Here is a 16,585-nt window from a genome sequence, read left to right on the forward strand (position 1 = left end):
CCTCAGTGTTGGGGACGACTTCTTCAACAAGGGGTTTTTCCTCAGTAGGAATGATATCCTCAGTTGCCTTGAGCTTGATGGCTTCCTCTGGAGGTAATTCATCTGGCACACGAGGCAGTTGCTCTCTTTGCGAGCCATTAGTTTCATCGAACCGCACATCTACAGTTTCAACAAACTTGTTATGGTGGGTGTTGAAGACTTTGTAGGTGTGCTAGTCCTTTCCGTAACCAAGCATAAAACCCTCATGTGCTTTACGTGCAAACTTTGACCTATGGTGAGGATCTCTAATCGAACATTTTGCACTGAATACTTTGAAATAACTTACATTGGGTTTCTTGTGAGTGAGGAGTTCATATGAGATTTTCTTGAGGAATTTCTGAAGATATACCCTGTTGATGATCTGGCAAGAAGTGTTGATTGCTTCAGGCCAGAAACGACGAGGAGTTTGATATTCTTCAAGCATAGTCCTTGCCATTTCAACCAGAGTCATGTTCTTGTGGTCAACGATGCCATTCTATTGAGGAGTATAAGGAGCAGATAATTCGTGAGTATACCAAGTTCATCAAGATAATCATCAAGACAAGTGTTTTTGAATTCTGTCCCATTATCACTCCTGATGTGTTTGATCTTGACGCCGAAGTTCGTCGAGGCCCTTGAGGAAAATCGTTTGAAGACTTCATGCACTTCGGTTTTATACAGAATGATGTGTACCCAAGTATAGCGACAATAGTCATCAACGATGACAAAGCAATATAAAGATGTTGCATTCGTTAGAGTAGCATAATGAGTAGGTTCAAATAGATCCATGTGAAGCAATTCAAACGAATGAGTAGAAGTCATGATAGTCTTTGAAGGGTGTTTGGATCTGGTTATTTTTCCAGATTCACAAGCACCGCAGAGATGGTCCCTGAGGAATTTGACGGATTCGATACATGTGGAAAAATCAACAATGTACAAATCTCCTCTGCTAAAGCCTTCGAAGACTTTGGATTTGTCAGATTCCATGATGACTACGCATCTATATTTTCCAAAGATAACAACCATATCAAGATCATAAAGCATTAAGACTGACATGAGGTTAAACCCAAGGGATTTGACAAGCATGACTTTGTCCATGTGTTTTTCCTTGCAGATAGCCACTTTGCCAAGTCCCAATATCTTGCTTTTACCTTTACCAGCATAAGTGATTTTCTTCAGTGGTGATGGAGTCAGTGGCATATTCATCAACAAGCTTTTATCACTAGTCATGTGGTTTGTGCAACCACTATCAAGAACCCACTATGTATTCTTGGGTTTGTCATCATGCATATGAATTAGTACAGCTTACCATCTCATATGCTTCAGACTTGAAGAATTTCATTAGATAAGAATTTCATCATAAACAGTAAATTGAGGACGTGTGAAATGTTATCATTTCATAAAGTTTAGCTTGCGTCCAATCAAGCATTTTCCTCAAGTCTTTAACAAATTCTTCACATGATGACTTTCATTTGGAGACCTGACATGCATAAGTGATTAGTTCAATTTCTTCACCACCCACATCTGAAGGGGTGGCAAAGAGTTAATCATCCTGCGAGCACCATATGAGAATGGATGCATTGAAGCTAATGCACTTCTTTTCATAGTAGGGGGGTTAGAGTACTCAAATGAATAGGCAGAGGAATTCTTGGAGGACTTATGAATATAATGATTTGAGGAATAACACTCATATTCATGTCTCCTATAATTTCCCTGCATCTCAGAAGCATCAGCACGAGTATGAGCATAGTATTGACCATTTGAGGATTTTGATGCTCGTGAAGACTTTGATCCACCTGAGGAAATTGATCTGGGTATCTGGTTCTTCACACGTGGTGTCATGAGGACGTTCACCAGAAGATTTTCCAAGCAACTTTTGAGGACCCAGATTTTCCTTAGAGGTGGTACCTTCATGTAGGTAGTTCCAACATATTGAGCAAATACTCCCCCATATTTATTTTCGAACAGTTTATAGTTGGAGTCAAATGACTCATGTGAGGAATAGGATAATTCACATGCAAAGCCTATTAGAGTGGATGGATCGACGGGAGGACCTTTAGCAGCAAACCATGAGGTTTTGGGGTGCTGCTCAGGTTTCCAGTATGATCCATCAGCATTCAATTTCCTCTCGAAGGCAATTACTTCTTTCCTCGGGTTCCTGTTCAAAATATACTTTTTGAGCACATCGCAAAGGGTTTGATGCCCTTTGAGACTTTTGTATATGCTTGTCACATACAATTCCTTCAGTCCTGCATTTTTGTCAGTGGCATTTGTGGTTTCCTCAAGTGAAGAATTTGATACCATAGGGACAGTTGAAGAATTTGTAGCAATAGAAGGATTTGATGATTCTGGTGAGGAATTAGCAGTTTCACGGTCGATGCATTTCAAACATGGTGGAGTGAATTCAACCTGAGCGGTACTGATATATTGAGCAAGCAATGAATCATTTTCCATTCGAAGATCATCATGACACATTTTCAACTTCCCGAGGTCAAGCTTCCTTTGAAGAACTTCGTAGGAAAGTTTCTCATGATCTGTCAAAAGTGTGCCATAACGATCTTGAAGACTATCAAATCTAGATTGAAGACTTTTCACATCTTCAATGAGGACTTGAGTACGATTCATTTCATCATTCAACAAATCATCGCTTCTCTCTAGCAGTTTCTGGAGCTTTTCAATGGCACTTTGTTGCTTATTGGCAATGTAGGGAAGTTTATAGTAACTGGGTTTTTGATAATTATCAGGTTCATAATCACTAGAGTGACAGGAGGAAGTATGGTTTGGTACCTTTGAAACTTTTTCCATGAAGCAATAGGTTGGAGCAAAGTCATCAACATTTTCATCAGTGTAGATAACGTTGTCATTTTCTTCAAGGTTGAAGATTGAATTACTAACAAAGGTGGTAGCCAGTTCAAGACTTGCCACACTAGACTTTGAATCCTCTTCAGATCCTTCCTGTTCATCACGTTCCTCGGAATCTTCTTCAGAATCCATTTCCTTGCCAATGAGTGCCCGAGCCTTTCTGAAACTGGTCTTCTTGTGCAACGAGGACTTTGATGATGAGTACTTTGAAGATTTCTTCTTTTTCTTTGAGTCATCAGAAATTTCATCCTTGTATTTCTTCTTCTTTGATTCCTTCACCCAGCGAGGACAGTCAGCAATGTAGTGACCAGATTGCTTGCATTTGTGGCAAGTTCTTTTCTTGTAATCCTCACATGAAGATCCCAATTTACTCATATCTCTTCTTGAATATTTACCGAACTGGCCACACCTTGTGAACTTCTAGAGTTTTCTCACTAGCATAGCAAGTTCATGTCCCAGTTCTTCAGGGTCACCAATGCTGCAATCTGATTCTTCTTCTTGAGATGAGGAAATAGCCTTAGCCTTCAGCGCACGAGGTCTTGAGTAGCTTCGTCCACACAGTTCTCTCTTTTCTTCTTGTTGGAATTCATGAGTATTGAGTCTCTCAAGTATATCAGCAGGATCAAGCATTTTGTAATCTCTTGGCTCTTGAATCATCAGAACCAATGTGTCAAATGATGGATCAAGAGATCTTAGCAGTTTCTTCACAACTTCTTGGTCAGTGGTGTCTTCTTGATAACCCAAAAGTGTAGGGGATCGCAACAGTTTCCGAGGGTAGAGTATTCGACCCAAATTTGTTGATTCGCCTCAAGGGGAAACAAAAGAATATTTTGAAGTATTAGCAGCTGAGTTTGTCAGATTCAACCACACCTGAAAGATTGGTGTCTGCAAGCAAAGTATCAGTAGCAAAGTAGCATGATAGCAACGGTGTCAGAAACAGATCTGTTGACGGCAGACTATTCCTAAGTGTTGTATCAATGGCGCCAGTAAGTTGCCCGTGGACGGGGAACTATTCTTCCCCGGCAACGGTGTCGAAAAAGTCTTGCAACAAGTAACAGCGAAGTAGCAAGTGTCGTGGTAACGATTCCGACAATAGAAAGGGGGTAGGATAATGGAGCATGATCTATCAAGATGCACATGGGTGACACGGTGGTTTTAGCGAGTTCGGGCCTCTCACAGTGGAGATAACAACCCTACGTCTCGTGCTCCGGAGAGGCTTTGTTTTATCTGTCATGGACATGAGTTACATGGTGTAGAGAGAGAGCCAGAGCTCGAGGGAAAGAATGAGCCCGTCGAGGGAGAAGAAAAACTAGCCCCTAGCTATGTGGAGGGCGGTGGCTTATATAGAGTGCGCCACCTCCTCACCTCTTATGTTACAAGATGGGGCATTGATGCCAGCCTACTACAGATGTCTTGCCGACTGTTGGTATTTGCATGACCGAGTGAGTCATACGGCCGAGTGGTTGACTGTCATCCGAGTGGATGGAATGTACTTGTCTAAGTGGATCCGTACCGAGTGGATTAGATGTTGTCACGATCCAGTAGGAATTTCCCTTGTAGTCCTTAAACTAATAATGAGGTGCCCTTGGGTAGGACGTATTGGTCAGACCTATGGCCCTACCCTAGGGCTATATCCCCGTCATTAGCCCCCGAATGGATCAGGGTCCGAGTGGTGAAGGTGTCGATGTAAATCTTGTGGCAGCAGACCGGACTTGAACGTGCTTCAGGGCCTTGCAAAATTATGCGTTGATTGAAGTCTTCATCATTCGCCCTGATCGATTCCGCTGAGTAGTACGTCCAAGTGAACTTAAGAATTGAAGTAGATCCGAGTGACCAACAAGATCTTGAGACTCTGACCGACTGCTGGTAGTCGTTTGGAATCTGTTGAATCTGTTGAACTTGGATGTTGTTGGTGGACTTGACCAAGCAGAATGTTTCTTTTTTGTATTTCTCTTCCTGTGGGGGCACGCTCAGTGCATGCACTGGGTGTAGTCCCCGAGCCTCTGTCGGACTAGATGAGTCTGGCAGAGGGTTTAAGACTTCCAGTGCTTGTCATGTTGAATGTTTGTTGAATCTGCATTATATGATTTCTGAATCAAAGTCAAGTCTCCGAGTGTATTTTTTAACTTAGGCGATATGGGGTCGCAGCTAAGTTCCCGAGTGTGGAGCGTGTCTGTACTCGGAGTAGTTTTAACTTAGGCGATACAGAGTCGCAGCTAAGCCTCCGCGTGTGGAGCATGTCCGCACTCGGAATTGTTTTTAACTTAGGCGATACGGAGTCGCAGCTAAGCCCCCGAGTGTGGAGCATGTCCGCACTCGGAGTTGTTTTTAACTTAGGCGATACGGAGTCGCAGCTAAGTCCCCAAGTGTGGAGCGTGTCCGCACTCGGAGTTGTTTTTAATTTAGGCGATACAGAGTCGTAGCTAAGTCCCCGAGTGTGGAGCATGTCCGCACTCGGAGTTGTTTTTAACTTAGGCGACACGGAGTCGCAGCTAAGCCCCCGAATGTGGAGCATGTCCGCACTCGGAGTTGTTTTTAACTTAGGCGATACTGAGTCGCAGCTAAGTTCCCGAGTGTGGAGCGTGTCCGTACTCGGAGTAATTTTAACTTCGGCGACACGGAGTCACAACTAAGTTCCCGAGTGTGGAGCGTGTCCGTACTCGTAGTAGTTTTAACTTAGGCGATACGGAGTCGCAGCTAAGTTCCCGAGTGTGGAACGTGTCCGTACTCGGAGTAATTTTAACTTAGGCGACACGGAGTCACAGCTAAGTTCCCGAGTGTGGAGCATGTCCGCACTCGGAGTTGTTTTTAACTTAGGCGATACTGAGTCGCAGCTAAGTTCCCGAGTGTGGAGCGTGTCCGTACTTGGAGTAATTTTAACTTAGGCGACACGGAGTCACAACTAAGTTCCCGAGTGTGGAGCGTGTCCGTACTCATAGTAGTTTTAATTTAGGCTATACGGAGTCGCAGCTAAGTTCCCGAGTGTGGAACGTGTCCGTACTCGGAGTAATTTTAACTTAGGCGACACGGAGTCACAGCTACGTTCTCGAGTGTGGAGCGTGTCCGTACTCGTAGTAATTTTAACTTAGGCAATACGGAGTCGCAGCTAAGTTCCCGAGTGTGGAACGTGTCCGTACTCGGAGTAATTTTAACTTAGGCGACACGGAGTCACAGCTAAGTTCCCGAGTGTGGAGCGTGTCCGTACTCGTAGTAGTTTTAACTTAGGCGATACGGAGTCGCAGCTAAGTTCCCGAGTGTGGAGCGTGTCTGTACTCGTAGTAGTTGTAACTTAGGCGATATAGAGTCGCAGCTAAGTTTCCGAGTGTGGAGCGTGTCCGTACTCGAAGTAGTTTTAACTTAGGCGATACTGAATCGCAGATAAGCCGAGCGGTGGCGCGCGGGGCGTCCGAGTGATGAAGACGTGCCACACGGAGTGGCGATGCGTGGGGCATCCGAGTGAGGTAGACGAGTCCGACTAAGTGGCAACGCGTGGGGCGTCCAAGTGATGTATGTCGAGGAGGCGTCCGACCCACTGACGGCACGCGGGGCGGCCGTGTCCGTTACGTCATCGAAGGGGCTTCCATACACATGAAAACGTACAAATGATTGTTGCGGCGACTGAGCCTGAGTGGCGACGAGGATGGCACACAGATGCGTCAAGTGATCGCGTAACCTGTGTATGAAAAATAGCACAAGCCAGCATGCAAATTTATCAAAGTAATTTGACCTTTTCTGAAATAGTTTGTGTAAATAACACCCATAGACACCCACTGGGTGTGCCAGGTGGTTGTACTTGTGCAGGATCCGACTGTACTTATGCAAGTGAAGGATTCGACTGAACTCGTTTGAGTACTGGACCAAAACGAAGCAGAAGTGAAGTGTTCCCACATAAAAATAAACAACCGAGTGCAGAGGTACACTCGGTGGCGTGGCCTCCGAGTGAACGTCATGTGCGACTTCCTTGACACTCGGTAATGTAGAAACAATTATTTAATAGAATGCAGTCTCTGAAAAAATGACTTAGCTGCCTCACGACGTGCGGGGCGGTCGAGCGAAGTAGACACGTCCGGCTGAGTGGCGACGTGTTGGGCGGTCAAGCGATGAAGACGCATCTATCTGAGTGGAGACACACGGGGCGGCCGAGTGACGACGTGTAGAGCAACCAGGTGACGAAGGAGCCTCCAGCCGAGTGACGACGCACGAAGCTGCCGAGTGACGAAGGAGCGTCCAATCGAGTGGCGGCACGCAGAGCTGCCGAGTGACGAAGGAGCGTCCAATCGAGTGGCGGCACGCGGAGCTGCCGAGTGACGAAGGAGCGTCCAATCGAGTGGCGGCACACAGAGTTGTCGAGTGACGAAGGAGTCTCCAACCGAGTGAGGATGGCGTGTCTTGCTGACTGGCGATGCGCGAAGCTACGGAGTGCTGACGACGGTTCCGACTGAGGGACGGCGCGCAGGGCGGCCGAGCGCTGACGACGCGTCCGACTGAGTGACAACATGCAGGGCGGCCGAGCGATGACGAGACATCCGACTAAGGGATGGCGCGCGGGGCGACCGAGTGCTCACGACGCTTCCGACTGAGTGACGGCATGCAGGGCGGCCAAGTGATGACGACGCGTCCGACCGAGCGACGACATGTAGGGCCGCCGAGCGATGACAACGCGTCCGACTGAGTGACGGCGCGCGGGGCGGCCGAGTGCTCACGACGCGTGTCCGACTGAGCGACGGTGCAGAGAGCGGCCGAGTGATGACGATGTGTGACGGTCGAATGCCGGTTCGGACTAGTCCCGAGTGAAGTGGTCGGGCTGGCTTGGTGGCAATGCAGGCTGCTCGTGCGATGGAGGCTGGTGCAGGGTGCTTGCATGGTTGAAGGAAAAGGACGTCATGGCTAGCAGCTGGCGACCGAGGGAAGAACCTCTGCGCCTGGAGGCCTGACCAGCTTCCTATTTCTCCATTGTGCCAGTCCTTCCCGCACGCCGAAGCGACCATGTCGGAGAAGCCGCTCGAGGCGCGGTCCCGATGTGGGAAGATGCGCGAGAGGTCGGTGAGGCCGGGCGGGTGGCAGTTGACTTGGCGAAGGCGGAGACCGGTAGTTGGTGACAAAGAAGACATGCGACAGCGGGCTGGCCAGGTACGGAGCTCGGCCTCCTCGCCTCTCTTCCGGATGATGTTTGGCGGCGCGACAGTACCGTCGCCATTGCTCGTACTCTATGGTTGATGTGAAGAAGATGATGCGGCCGTCTTCCTCGTTTGTATCTTCTTTCCCTTTTCGATTGATCGAAACTCCACGATACTTGTATGAACACGTGTACATACAAACGAAAACAACCATAATTAGATTAAAGATTGATTGTGAAGCAAGAGACAGAATGGAATGAAACTTCCTGATCCCTATGTACGGGGAGGATCATGTCTCTCTTGTGAATGGAGTGATGTCTGGAACATCCTAGATCAAATTCTTCGTCGATGATGTTTGCTCGGGAGACGAAGATCGAACAAAGAAAACCATTTGCATCATGGCTCGATAGACGCCATGCCCCATGGTGGGCGCCAACTGTCGTGGTAACGATTCCGACAATAGAAAGGGGGTAGGATAACGGAGCATGATCTATCAAGATGCACATGGGTGAGACGGTGGTTTTAGCGAGTTCGGGCCTCTCACAGTGGAGATAACAACCCTACGTCTCGTGCTCCGGAGAGGCTTTGTTTTATCTGTCATGGACATGAATTACATGGCGTAGAGAGAGAGCCAGAGCTCGAGGGAAAGAATGAGCCCGCCGAGGGAGAAGAAAAACTAGCCCCTAGCTATGTGGAGGGGGGTGGCTTATATAGAGTGCGCCACCTCCTCACCTCTTATGTTACAAGATGGGGCATTGATGCCATAATGTCAGCCTACTACAGATGTCTTGCCGACTGTTGGTATTTGCATGACCGAGTGAGTCATACGGCTGAGTGGTTGACTGTCATCCGAGTGGATGGAATGTACTTGTCTGAGTGGATCCGTACCGAGTGGATTAGTTGTTGTCATGATTCAGTAGGAATTTCCCTTGTAGTCCTTAAACTAATAATGAGGTGCCCTTGGGTCGGACGTATTGGTCAGACCTATGACCCTACCCTAGGGCTATATCCCCGTCAGCAAGGAACCACAATAGCAGCAGAGTAACAACAGTAGCAACAGAGTAACAGCAGCAGCAGCAAAGTGGCCCAATCCCTTTTGAAGCAAGGGACAAGCCTGGACAAAGTAACGTAGCAAGGACCAGTAGTAAAAGACTCATAGGCAGTGGATCGGTGATGGATGACTATGACGGATGTGATTCATCATGTAACAGCTATGACATGGAGAGATAAGTAACTAGCTCCCGTTCGTCAATCTAATGTAGGCATGTATTCCGTATGTAGTCGTACGTGCTTAGGGAAAAGAACTTGCATGACATCTATTGTCCATCCCTCCCGTGGCAGCGGGGTCCTAATGGAAACTACGGGATATTAAGGTTCTCCTTTTAATAAAGAACCGGACCAACACATTAGCACATGGTGAATACATGAACTCCTCATACTATGGTCATCTCCGGGAGTGGTTCCGGATATTGTCACTCCGGGGTTGCCGGGTCATAACACATAGTAGGTGACTACAACTTGCAAGATAGGATCTAAAACACACATATATTGGCGACAACATAATAGGTTCAGATCTGAAATCATGGCACTCGGGCCCTAGTCACAAGCATTAAGCATGGCAAAGTAGTAGCAGCATCAATCTCAGAACATAGTGGATACTAGGGATCAATCCCCGTCAAAACTAACTCGATTACATGATAGATCTCATCCAACTCATCACCGTCCAACAAGCCTACGATGAGATTACTCAGGAACGGTGAAGAGCATCATGGAATTGTCGATGGAGGAAGGTTGATGATGACGATGGGGACGATTTCCCCTCTCCGGAACCCGGAACGGACTCCAGATCTGCCCCCCAGATGAAGAACAGGAGGTGGCGGCGCCTCCGTATCGTAAAACGCGATGAAACCTTCTCTCTGATTTTTTTTTGGGCAAGACGGAATAAATAGAGCTGAGTTTGGGGGCGGTGGTGCCACGTGGGCCCCACAAGCCCTCACGGCGCGGCCTAGGGGGTTGGTCGCGGCCCAGGGGCTTGTGGCCCACTGGCACACTCCCTCCGGTTGATCTTTGCGCAAGTATTTTTCTTTTATTCCAGAAAAATTCTCCGTAAATTTTCAGGACATTCCGAGAACTTTTATTTCTGCACAAAAACAACACCATGGCAATTCTGCTAAAAACAACGTTAGTCCGGGTTAGTTCCATTGAAATCATGCAAGTTAGAGTCCAAAACAAGGGCAAAAGAGTTCGGAAAAGTAGATACGACGGAGACGTATCATGTCTCTAGCTCCTAGTGCTTGCAGTTCATTTGAGATGTTAGTGAGGCGATCAAAGGTATCTTGGCAGCTTTCATTGTCAAGCTTGTTGAAGCGATTGAAGAGATTGCGAAGAACATCAACACGAGAGTCACGCTGTGTTGAGACTCCCTCATTAACCTTGGACAACCTACCCCAGATAAGCTTAGTTGTGCCCAAAGCACTCACTCTGCCATACTGACCTTTGCTCAGATCGCCACAGATGATATTCTCCGCTTGTGAATCATGTTGCTTGAATTTCTTCACATCAGCAGCAGAGACAGTAGTAGCGATGGAGGGAATACCATTTTCCACAATATACCAGAGATTATTGTCAATAGCCTGAAGATTCATCCGCATCTTGGTCTTCTAGTAGGGAAAGTCCTTTCCTTCGAAGGTAGGACATCCTGCAGTAATCTTGAGCATACATGCGGTTGACATAACTAAAACTCCAGGTGGTTAAACCAAAATCACACAGAACAAGGGAGTACCTTGCTCTAATACCAATTGAAAGTGCGTTATATCGACTAGAGGGGGGTGAATAGGCGATTTTTAGAATTTCATCACTGAGGAAATTCCTTGTGAGGAAAGTTCTCAATGATGAATTAAGTGCAACGAAAATAGGTGTGGCACCCCGGCTCAGAGCAAACCGGAACACCCCGTATTCTAGCCGAGGAACAAGTCTTCTGGAATAGGGCACCGTTGGCATAGAACAAATCAACTCTTTATTACTATGGAAAAGGTTACAAGGGTACTTGGATTACATCGGCACGGCGATACTACGCCTACCTAGGGTAATTCTATGCTAGCAACGGAACACCGACGGTGGTGATGGACTCCACTCCGCAGGGACTGTGGCTGGAACGCGTATCCCAGCTCACAACTCGGGATCCTCGACAAGCACGCAATCATGGCATGACACGACAGGTGAGTACTTTGAATGTACTCGCAAGCTCAAAATAAACATCAGCATTAAGGCAAGACAACATCATAGCAATCAGGATTAGGTAAAGATTTATCATCACCGAAGGGATAGTTGAAAATAACCATACCAGGCTACTCTCACCGTAATCTGGTGACCAACTCGTGATCTCACCAAGAACCTTCAGCAAATATCCTCAAGACGGACATCAAGGCTTGTCACCGGCATGATGCCCAACTGCTACCATACTCACACGAGTTCCTCCATCATTATTATCACTACTATGGTTATGGTTGACCACCTACTGAGGTCTGGACGGGCTTTCCACTACCATGGACGCAGCTATTCGAATGTATTTCACACTCTGCAGAGGTTGCACACTTTACCCACACCATGGAGTACCTGGCGTCGTGACCCCATTCGGTTGGACCAGTGTTGCTCCAATGAAACTTGTCTGACCCGTGACTCTCCCTTCATACCACCTGCATTCATCCTCCCCCGGAGTCCTGCCCTGGGCGGCCCTGTGTCCTCATGACACCTGCCACCATCGTGGCCAAACTAAACTGTCCCAAATGGGGACTCCCGGGTTAAACAATCAACTGGGCTAACAAAGTTATCATCGCCTACCTGATCAGGGTAGCGCGTGTATAACCCTCCCACTTTGGAGGTACCGGTGAAAGAGCATGCAATCAGACCAAGTCAAGGCCGTCCCATACCGACAAATGTGGCTGCACGGATAAGCCCAGACAGGTGATTCTCGATCAACCAACTAAGTATCTTATCCCCAAATATTATTTCTGTCATAGCTTACACTCCGATATCATAGTAATCCAGTAACCAATACGCTCAAACCACTCCTATTGATTCATATCCACAAACTGCCGGATGAAACCCGAAATAATCATAGACAGTAATCTTCAACAGCATGTCATCAACTAGTGGGTAAAATACTAGTTACTAACAATCTCGTACTGAACATGGTAGTCACCTATTCAAGAATTTATTCAAACATTGCATAATCTAATCCATATTACAAACAATTATACTTGTGATTAAAGTAATTGCTTAAACTATGATATTTCAATGCAATTATGCAAATGAGAGTTGTTGCTTGCCTGGGGGTCACTACTAGGAAAAGGCCTGCTAGTGGCGCACCTGTTTTGGCTACTAATGGCGCACTACATGTGCGCCACTAGCATCACGCCATTAGAATTTTTACTAATGGCGCACCAGGCAGTGCGCCATTAGTATAGCCCATGGTGCGCCATTAGTATGCCTCCCAGGGAGACATATTTACCCATGTGCTCTGGCTTACTAATGACGCACTAGTTGACGATGCGCCACTAGTGTGCTTTTTGCAGTGCGCCACTAAAGTGCTGAGTGGTGCGCCTGCTAGTATGAATATTAGGTATTATTTCTTTTTCTGATATTTGCATAGGTTACAAAACATATTACTGCACAGAATATAGAGAGCACAACATATAAACAACAGATTTATCGAATACAATAGAAGATTAGTCTCCGAATACAATTCATCATATTAGTCTCCGAATTTAGAATACCGAACAAAGTTAGAACATTACAAGTCTCGAGACCGCGAGTACCGAGTTTGTCTTCACATTACAAGTCGATATCGATCATCTAAACTACCATAAAAGAGAGCTGCGGTCATCACGATGAGCATAATCGCGATGAAACTGGTCTTCATCCGGTTCCTCCAACGCTCCCTCCTCTCTCCCGCTAGATAGCGCGCGTATCTAATTTCCGCCTCCGCCCTAGTGATGTACCCTTTGTAATTGTCACCGCTGAAACGGTGAACCTGTCCAAAATATCTAGCTGGTGGAGAGAATAACGCGCCAAAACATTAGAATAACACTAGAAACACTAGAAAATTCAGTAATTACCATAAAGCGTAAAAACATGAAACACTAGAAAACGAAAATCAAAACATTAGAATAACGCGCCAAGAATTAAAAAAATGAGTTACAGTACCAAAACATGTCATTCATTTTGCAACATAAATCAAACAAATTATTTACGTTCTAGAAACTATGTCTCGTCATTGAAGTGCATGGATGCAGACCTCATCACTGAACAAAAAAGAAAACAACTACAGAGTATACGGAACCACTCTTTTACATAATAAAGGCATTGTTGTTGATGTGAATTTTGTTTCAATAAAGCAACAACAGATAACATGTAGGGCCCAGATGTTGCCACCAAACTACCGAAGAGCATACCCATGAAAGAAATGGTCACTACATTAGCCACAGCTAATAGGCCAGAAATTACCTGCAATTCTATGAGATGTGGTCACGTACGCCTCTTGCTAGTTTAAGTGCAAAATCGGATGAAAACAAACAAGTTCACACAATCACATTCACAGGTTCCATTCCATTAACAAGGCATGCATTAATAACAACTACTATAATCACGAGTCGATTAAAAGCAGGAAACATGTCGAAGGGAAAAAATTATGTCCATGGTTCGTAAACTGAACAAAAAGCAATTTCAACATAGCTACAGGGACATGGCTAGTCTGGGCTAGTAAAGTGAAAATAAATCATGCATTACCTTAGGCTCCACTTTGGAGATGCAAGCAGCAACAGAAGCCCAGGGCAGTAGGTGAAAATCATATTCCTTGGCAGCATGAGTTGCAAAAATACCTATTTTACTTAATGCAGATGCCATTCCCTGTACCATAAAATAGGTATGGCTCTTTTTCTCAAACTTGTTCCCTAGGAATGCCTCCGATACAAATTCCATAGAGAATGCGTATATCTTCTGCTCAATGGATTCAATAGAAGTGCCAGAGAACCTGATTAGAGCTTGGCGATGCCATGAAAATTTGCCATCCTGTGATCGTAAGGCACAAGAGTATACTATTTTTGGCTCACTCATATCAGGTTCCCACACATACATTTCAAGCGCGAGGACATTTTTAAGAAAAAGCAAGTTGTATACAGCTTCTTCATAGAGTTGAGCGAAAAGAGATAAGATATCATCCTCCGTGTACACTTGTCTTGATAACCGGCTAGAGGATGCTTGCTCAGCATTCCTCAAAGGGAAACGGAACAAGGTTCCTTGAAATGGCGCTTTCATGTCGCAGCCAAATGCACGATAGGGCGAGAGCTGGTCGCCGTACAATATAAGTGCCGTAGAACTGACAAAGTCTATGCGCTTTCCAGGATTTGAGCCGACACATTTGGAAGGTAAGTGCCCTGAGGATCAAACATGACAACATACTTGCCACTCACGAACGATGGCAAGTTGGTCAAGTGGTACACCGAGTTGAAACCAACGCTGCAGAAACGTAAACCATGGGTTACTACGGGGGTGGCATGAGCATCAATGAAACAGTCCGAATAACATGCTTCAGAAGCTTTATAGGTAACAACATACTAAATGTGTGGCCCTGAGTTTTAGAGTTAAAACATTATCATCCATCTGTGCTTCAGATAGAAATGCAGATATAGCAGAATGAGTAACAAGTGCAGAACTCAGACTTAACTTAATCCCGGAACAGAGGAACACTCTAACTTGCTAAGCATACTAGTACATTCCCTTACAAATTTAAATTATCAATGATCATGCACATCGACTAGTTAGGAAGTAAAGCCGCACTAGTCCAATTCTACTAGTGGGGAAGCTCAGATTGGAATTGGCAGCTCGAAGCAGAGCGAGAGGGAGAGAGCGTAGGTAGCGAACATACCCGAAGCGGCTGGTCTTCCATGCCTGGGAGGCCTTCTTGCTGCCGCCGATGCGGGAGATGCTGGCGAAGTCGTCGTCGGTGAAGGCGGCGTCGTTGTGGGCAAGCAGGGCGGGGCCCTGCCACTGCGCGAGCGCCGGGGCGAGCAGCGAGGAGGCGCCGTGGGCGCGGAGGTCGAGGCAGAGGCGGACCCGCGAGGCCCCGGCATCGTCGGCGTTCTGGATGAGCTCCCGCAGCGCGGTGGTGCCCTCCGGGTAGTTGGCCAGCACCTCGCGGATGCGCCGCGTGAGGTCCACCCGCTGCCCGAAGTCCTCCAGCAGCATCGTCCCGCCCGGACCATGGCCGGCCCGGTGATCGGGTCAGGTCGGGTCGGGTGGGAGGCTGGCGGCCTAGCGGGGCATTGCCGCGCTAGGGTTTGGGGATTTGGTAGTTGCCGGCGTTTGGCTGCGGCGGGAGGGGGGGGGGAGGTGGTTGGTGCCGCGGGGATTATAGTAGTGGCGCACTGGGTGAGTGGTGCGCCATTACTAGTTAAGGTGCGCTATTAGTATTTTTGGAAAAAAAAGAAAGTTTGTTAGTAGCGGCGCACCGTGTGTGTGGTGCGTCATTAGTGTCGACACTAATGACGCACCTGCACATGGTGCGCCACTGCTATATAGTAGTGGCGAACCACTTGTCTGGTGTGTCATTAGTGTCTACATTATCTATAGCCCTTTTCCTAGTAGTGGGTGGTGGAACCATCGGGAAGAAGTGCAGAGAGTCTGGAAAATTGATTGCCGGACACAGTTCTCTCTCGGAGGGCATTTTATGGGCAAGGCAACATGGTCATTTCCACTATGTCAAAGCATTAGGGAAATGGTACCAACATGACGGGCTCGATGAGACGAACAAGTGGGCTTTGGTTTCACCGGAATCGGGGTTACGGATGAAAAGATATTTGTCACAGACTTATGTGCAATAAAAATATTCACAACCGGGTCCGTGAGCACTGCGACTCGGCAGAGGCGAAAGCGCATTTTATAAAATACGCCTTCGGTGCAGAGAGATGGCTTTGAGGGAGGGCTCCCCTACTTATCCAGCTAGACCGAGCCTTCTCTCACCGACACGTGGGTCGGGCCCCACCTGTCGGGTCCCTCTCTCTCCTCCTTCCCTCTTCTTCTTCCCCCTCCCTCCTTCTCCACGATGCCGCAGCAAAGGCTCAGCTCCAGCAGGCCTCCGACACTCCGGTGGTCCAAGGACAAGGACGGGGGCATGGATGGGATCCCCGGTGATCGTCGCATCCAGAGGTGAGCAACGTGGGCCCCGAGGGTTGTCGGAGATGTGGTGGCGAGCCGAGTCGGTGGGCGGATGCTCTGGTCGATTTGAGGGCTCCGGCGACGGATTCGACCAGGAGAGGATGCGGGAGTGAGCCAGAGAGAGAGAGAGAAGGGGTTTGGGAGAGGCGTGGGTACTCGGGGAGGTCTCGGCCATGGCTATTTATAGCTGGCCGATGCGACGTGATAAGCATGGCCGTCGTGGCGGCCCTATCCCCGCACTGGAGCTCGCGGTGAGCTGGCCGTGGATGCGAGCATTGCCGACCTAACGAGCATTCAAGGCGACACGACGGCTCGGAGAAGAAGAGGCCAAGGGAGGGAAAGACGACGAGGTTCATGAGCTACACAGAACGGTG

The 16,585-nt window shown here is 47.4% G+C and overlaps 2 protein-coding genes across 2 annotated transcripts; both read right to left on the reverse strand.

Annotated features, from left to right (window-relative positions):
* Positions 1 to 12,912: 12,912 nt before the first annotated feature.
* Positions 12,913 to 14,380, reverse strand: LOC123446291 (sacsin-like). The gene is made up of 2 exons (XM_045122967.1): positions 13,785 to 14,380; positions 12,913 to 13,046 (listed from the first exon to the last, which is right to left on the reverse strand). The coding sequence occupies exons 1-2, from the start codon at positions 14,310 to 14,312 to the stop codon at positions 12,951 to 12,953; spliced, it is 624 nt and encodes a 207-aa protein (XP_044978902.1). The 5' UTR covers positions 14,313 to 14,380; the 3' UTR covers positions 12,913 to 12,950.
* On the reverse strand, positions 14,113 to 15,373 carry LOC123446292 (sacsin-like). The gene is made up of 2 exons (XM_045122968.1): positions 14,923 to 15,373; positions 14,113 to 14,513 (listed from the first exon to the last, which is right to left on the reverse strand). The coding sequence occupies exons 1-2, from the start codon at positions 15,240 to 15,242 to the stop codon at positions 14,384 to 14,386; spliced, it is 450 nt and encodes a 149-aa protein (XP_044978903.1). The 5' UTR covers positions 15,243 to 15,373; the 3' UTR covers positions 14,113 to 14,383.
* Positions 15,374 to 16,585: the final 1,212 nt, after the last annotated feature.

The sequence above is a fragment of the Hordeum vulgare genome, chromosome 4H (genome assembly GCF_904849725.1).
Source record: "Hordeum vulgare subsp. vulgare chromosome 4H, MorexV3_pseudomolecules_assembly, whole genome shotgun sequence".
Classification (NCBI taxonomy): Eukaryota; Viridiplantae; Streptophyta; class Magnoliopsida; order Poales; family Poaceae; genus Hordeum; species Hordeum vulgare.

Bases quoted from the DNA above. Each gene is read 5' to 3' on its own strand.
- LOC123446291 (XM_045122967.1), bottom strand. From the start codon at position 14,312: ATGAAAGCGCCATTTCAAGGAACCTTGTTCCGTTTCCCTTTGAGGAAT. The intron at 13,047-13,784 runs GTAATGCATGAT...TCTCTCCACCAG, and splicing joins TCTCCAAAGTGGAGCCTAAG to CTAGATATTTTGGACAGGTT.
- LOC123446292 (XM_045122968.1), bottom strand. From the start codon at position 15,242: ATGCTGCTGGAGGACTTCGGGCAGCGGGTGGACCTCACGCGGCGCATC. The intron at 14,514-14,922 runs GTATGTTCGCTA...ACGTTTCTGCAG, and splicing joins TGGAAGACCAGCCGCTTCGG to CGTTGGTTTCAACTCGGTGT.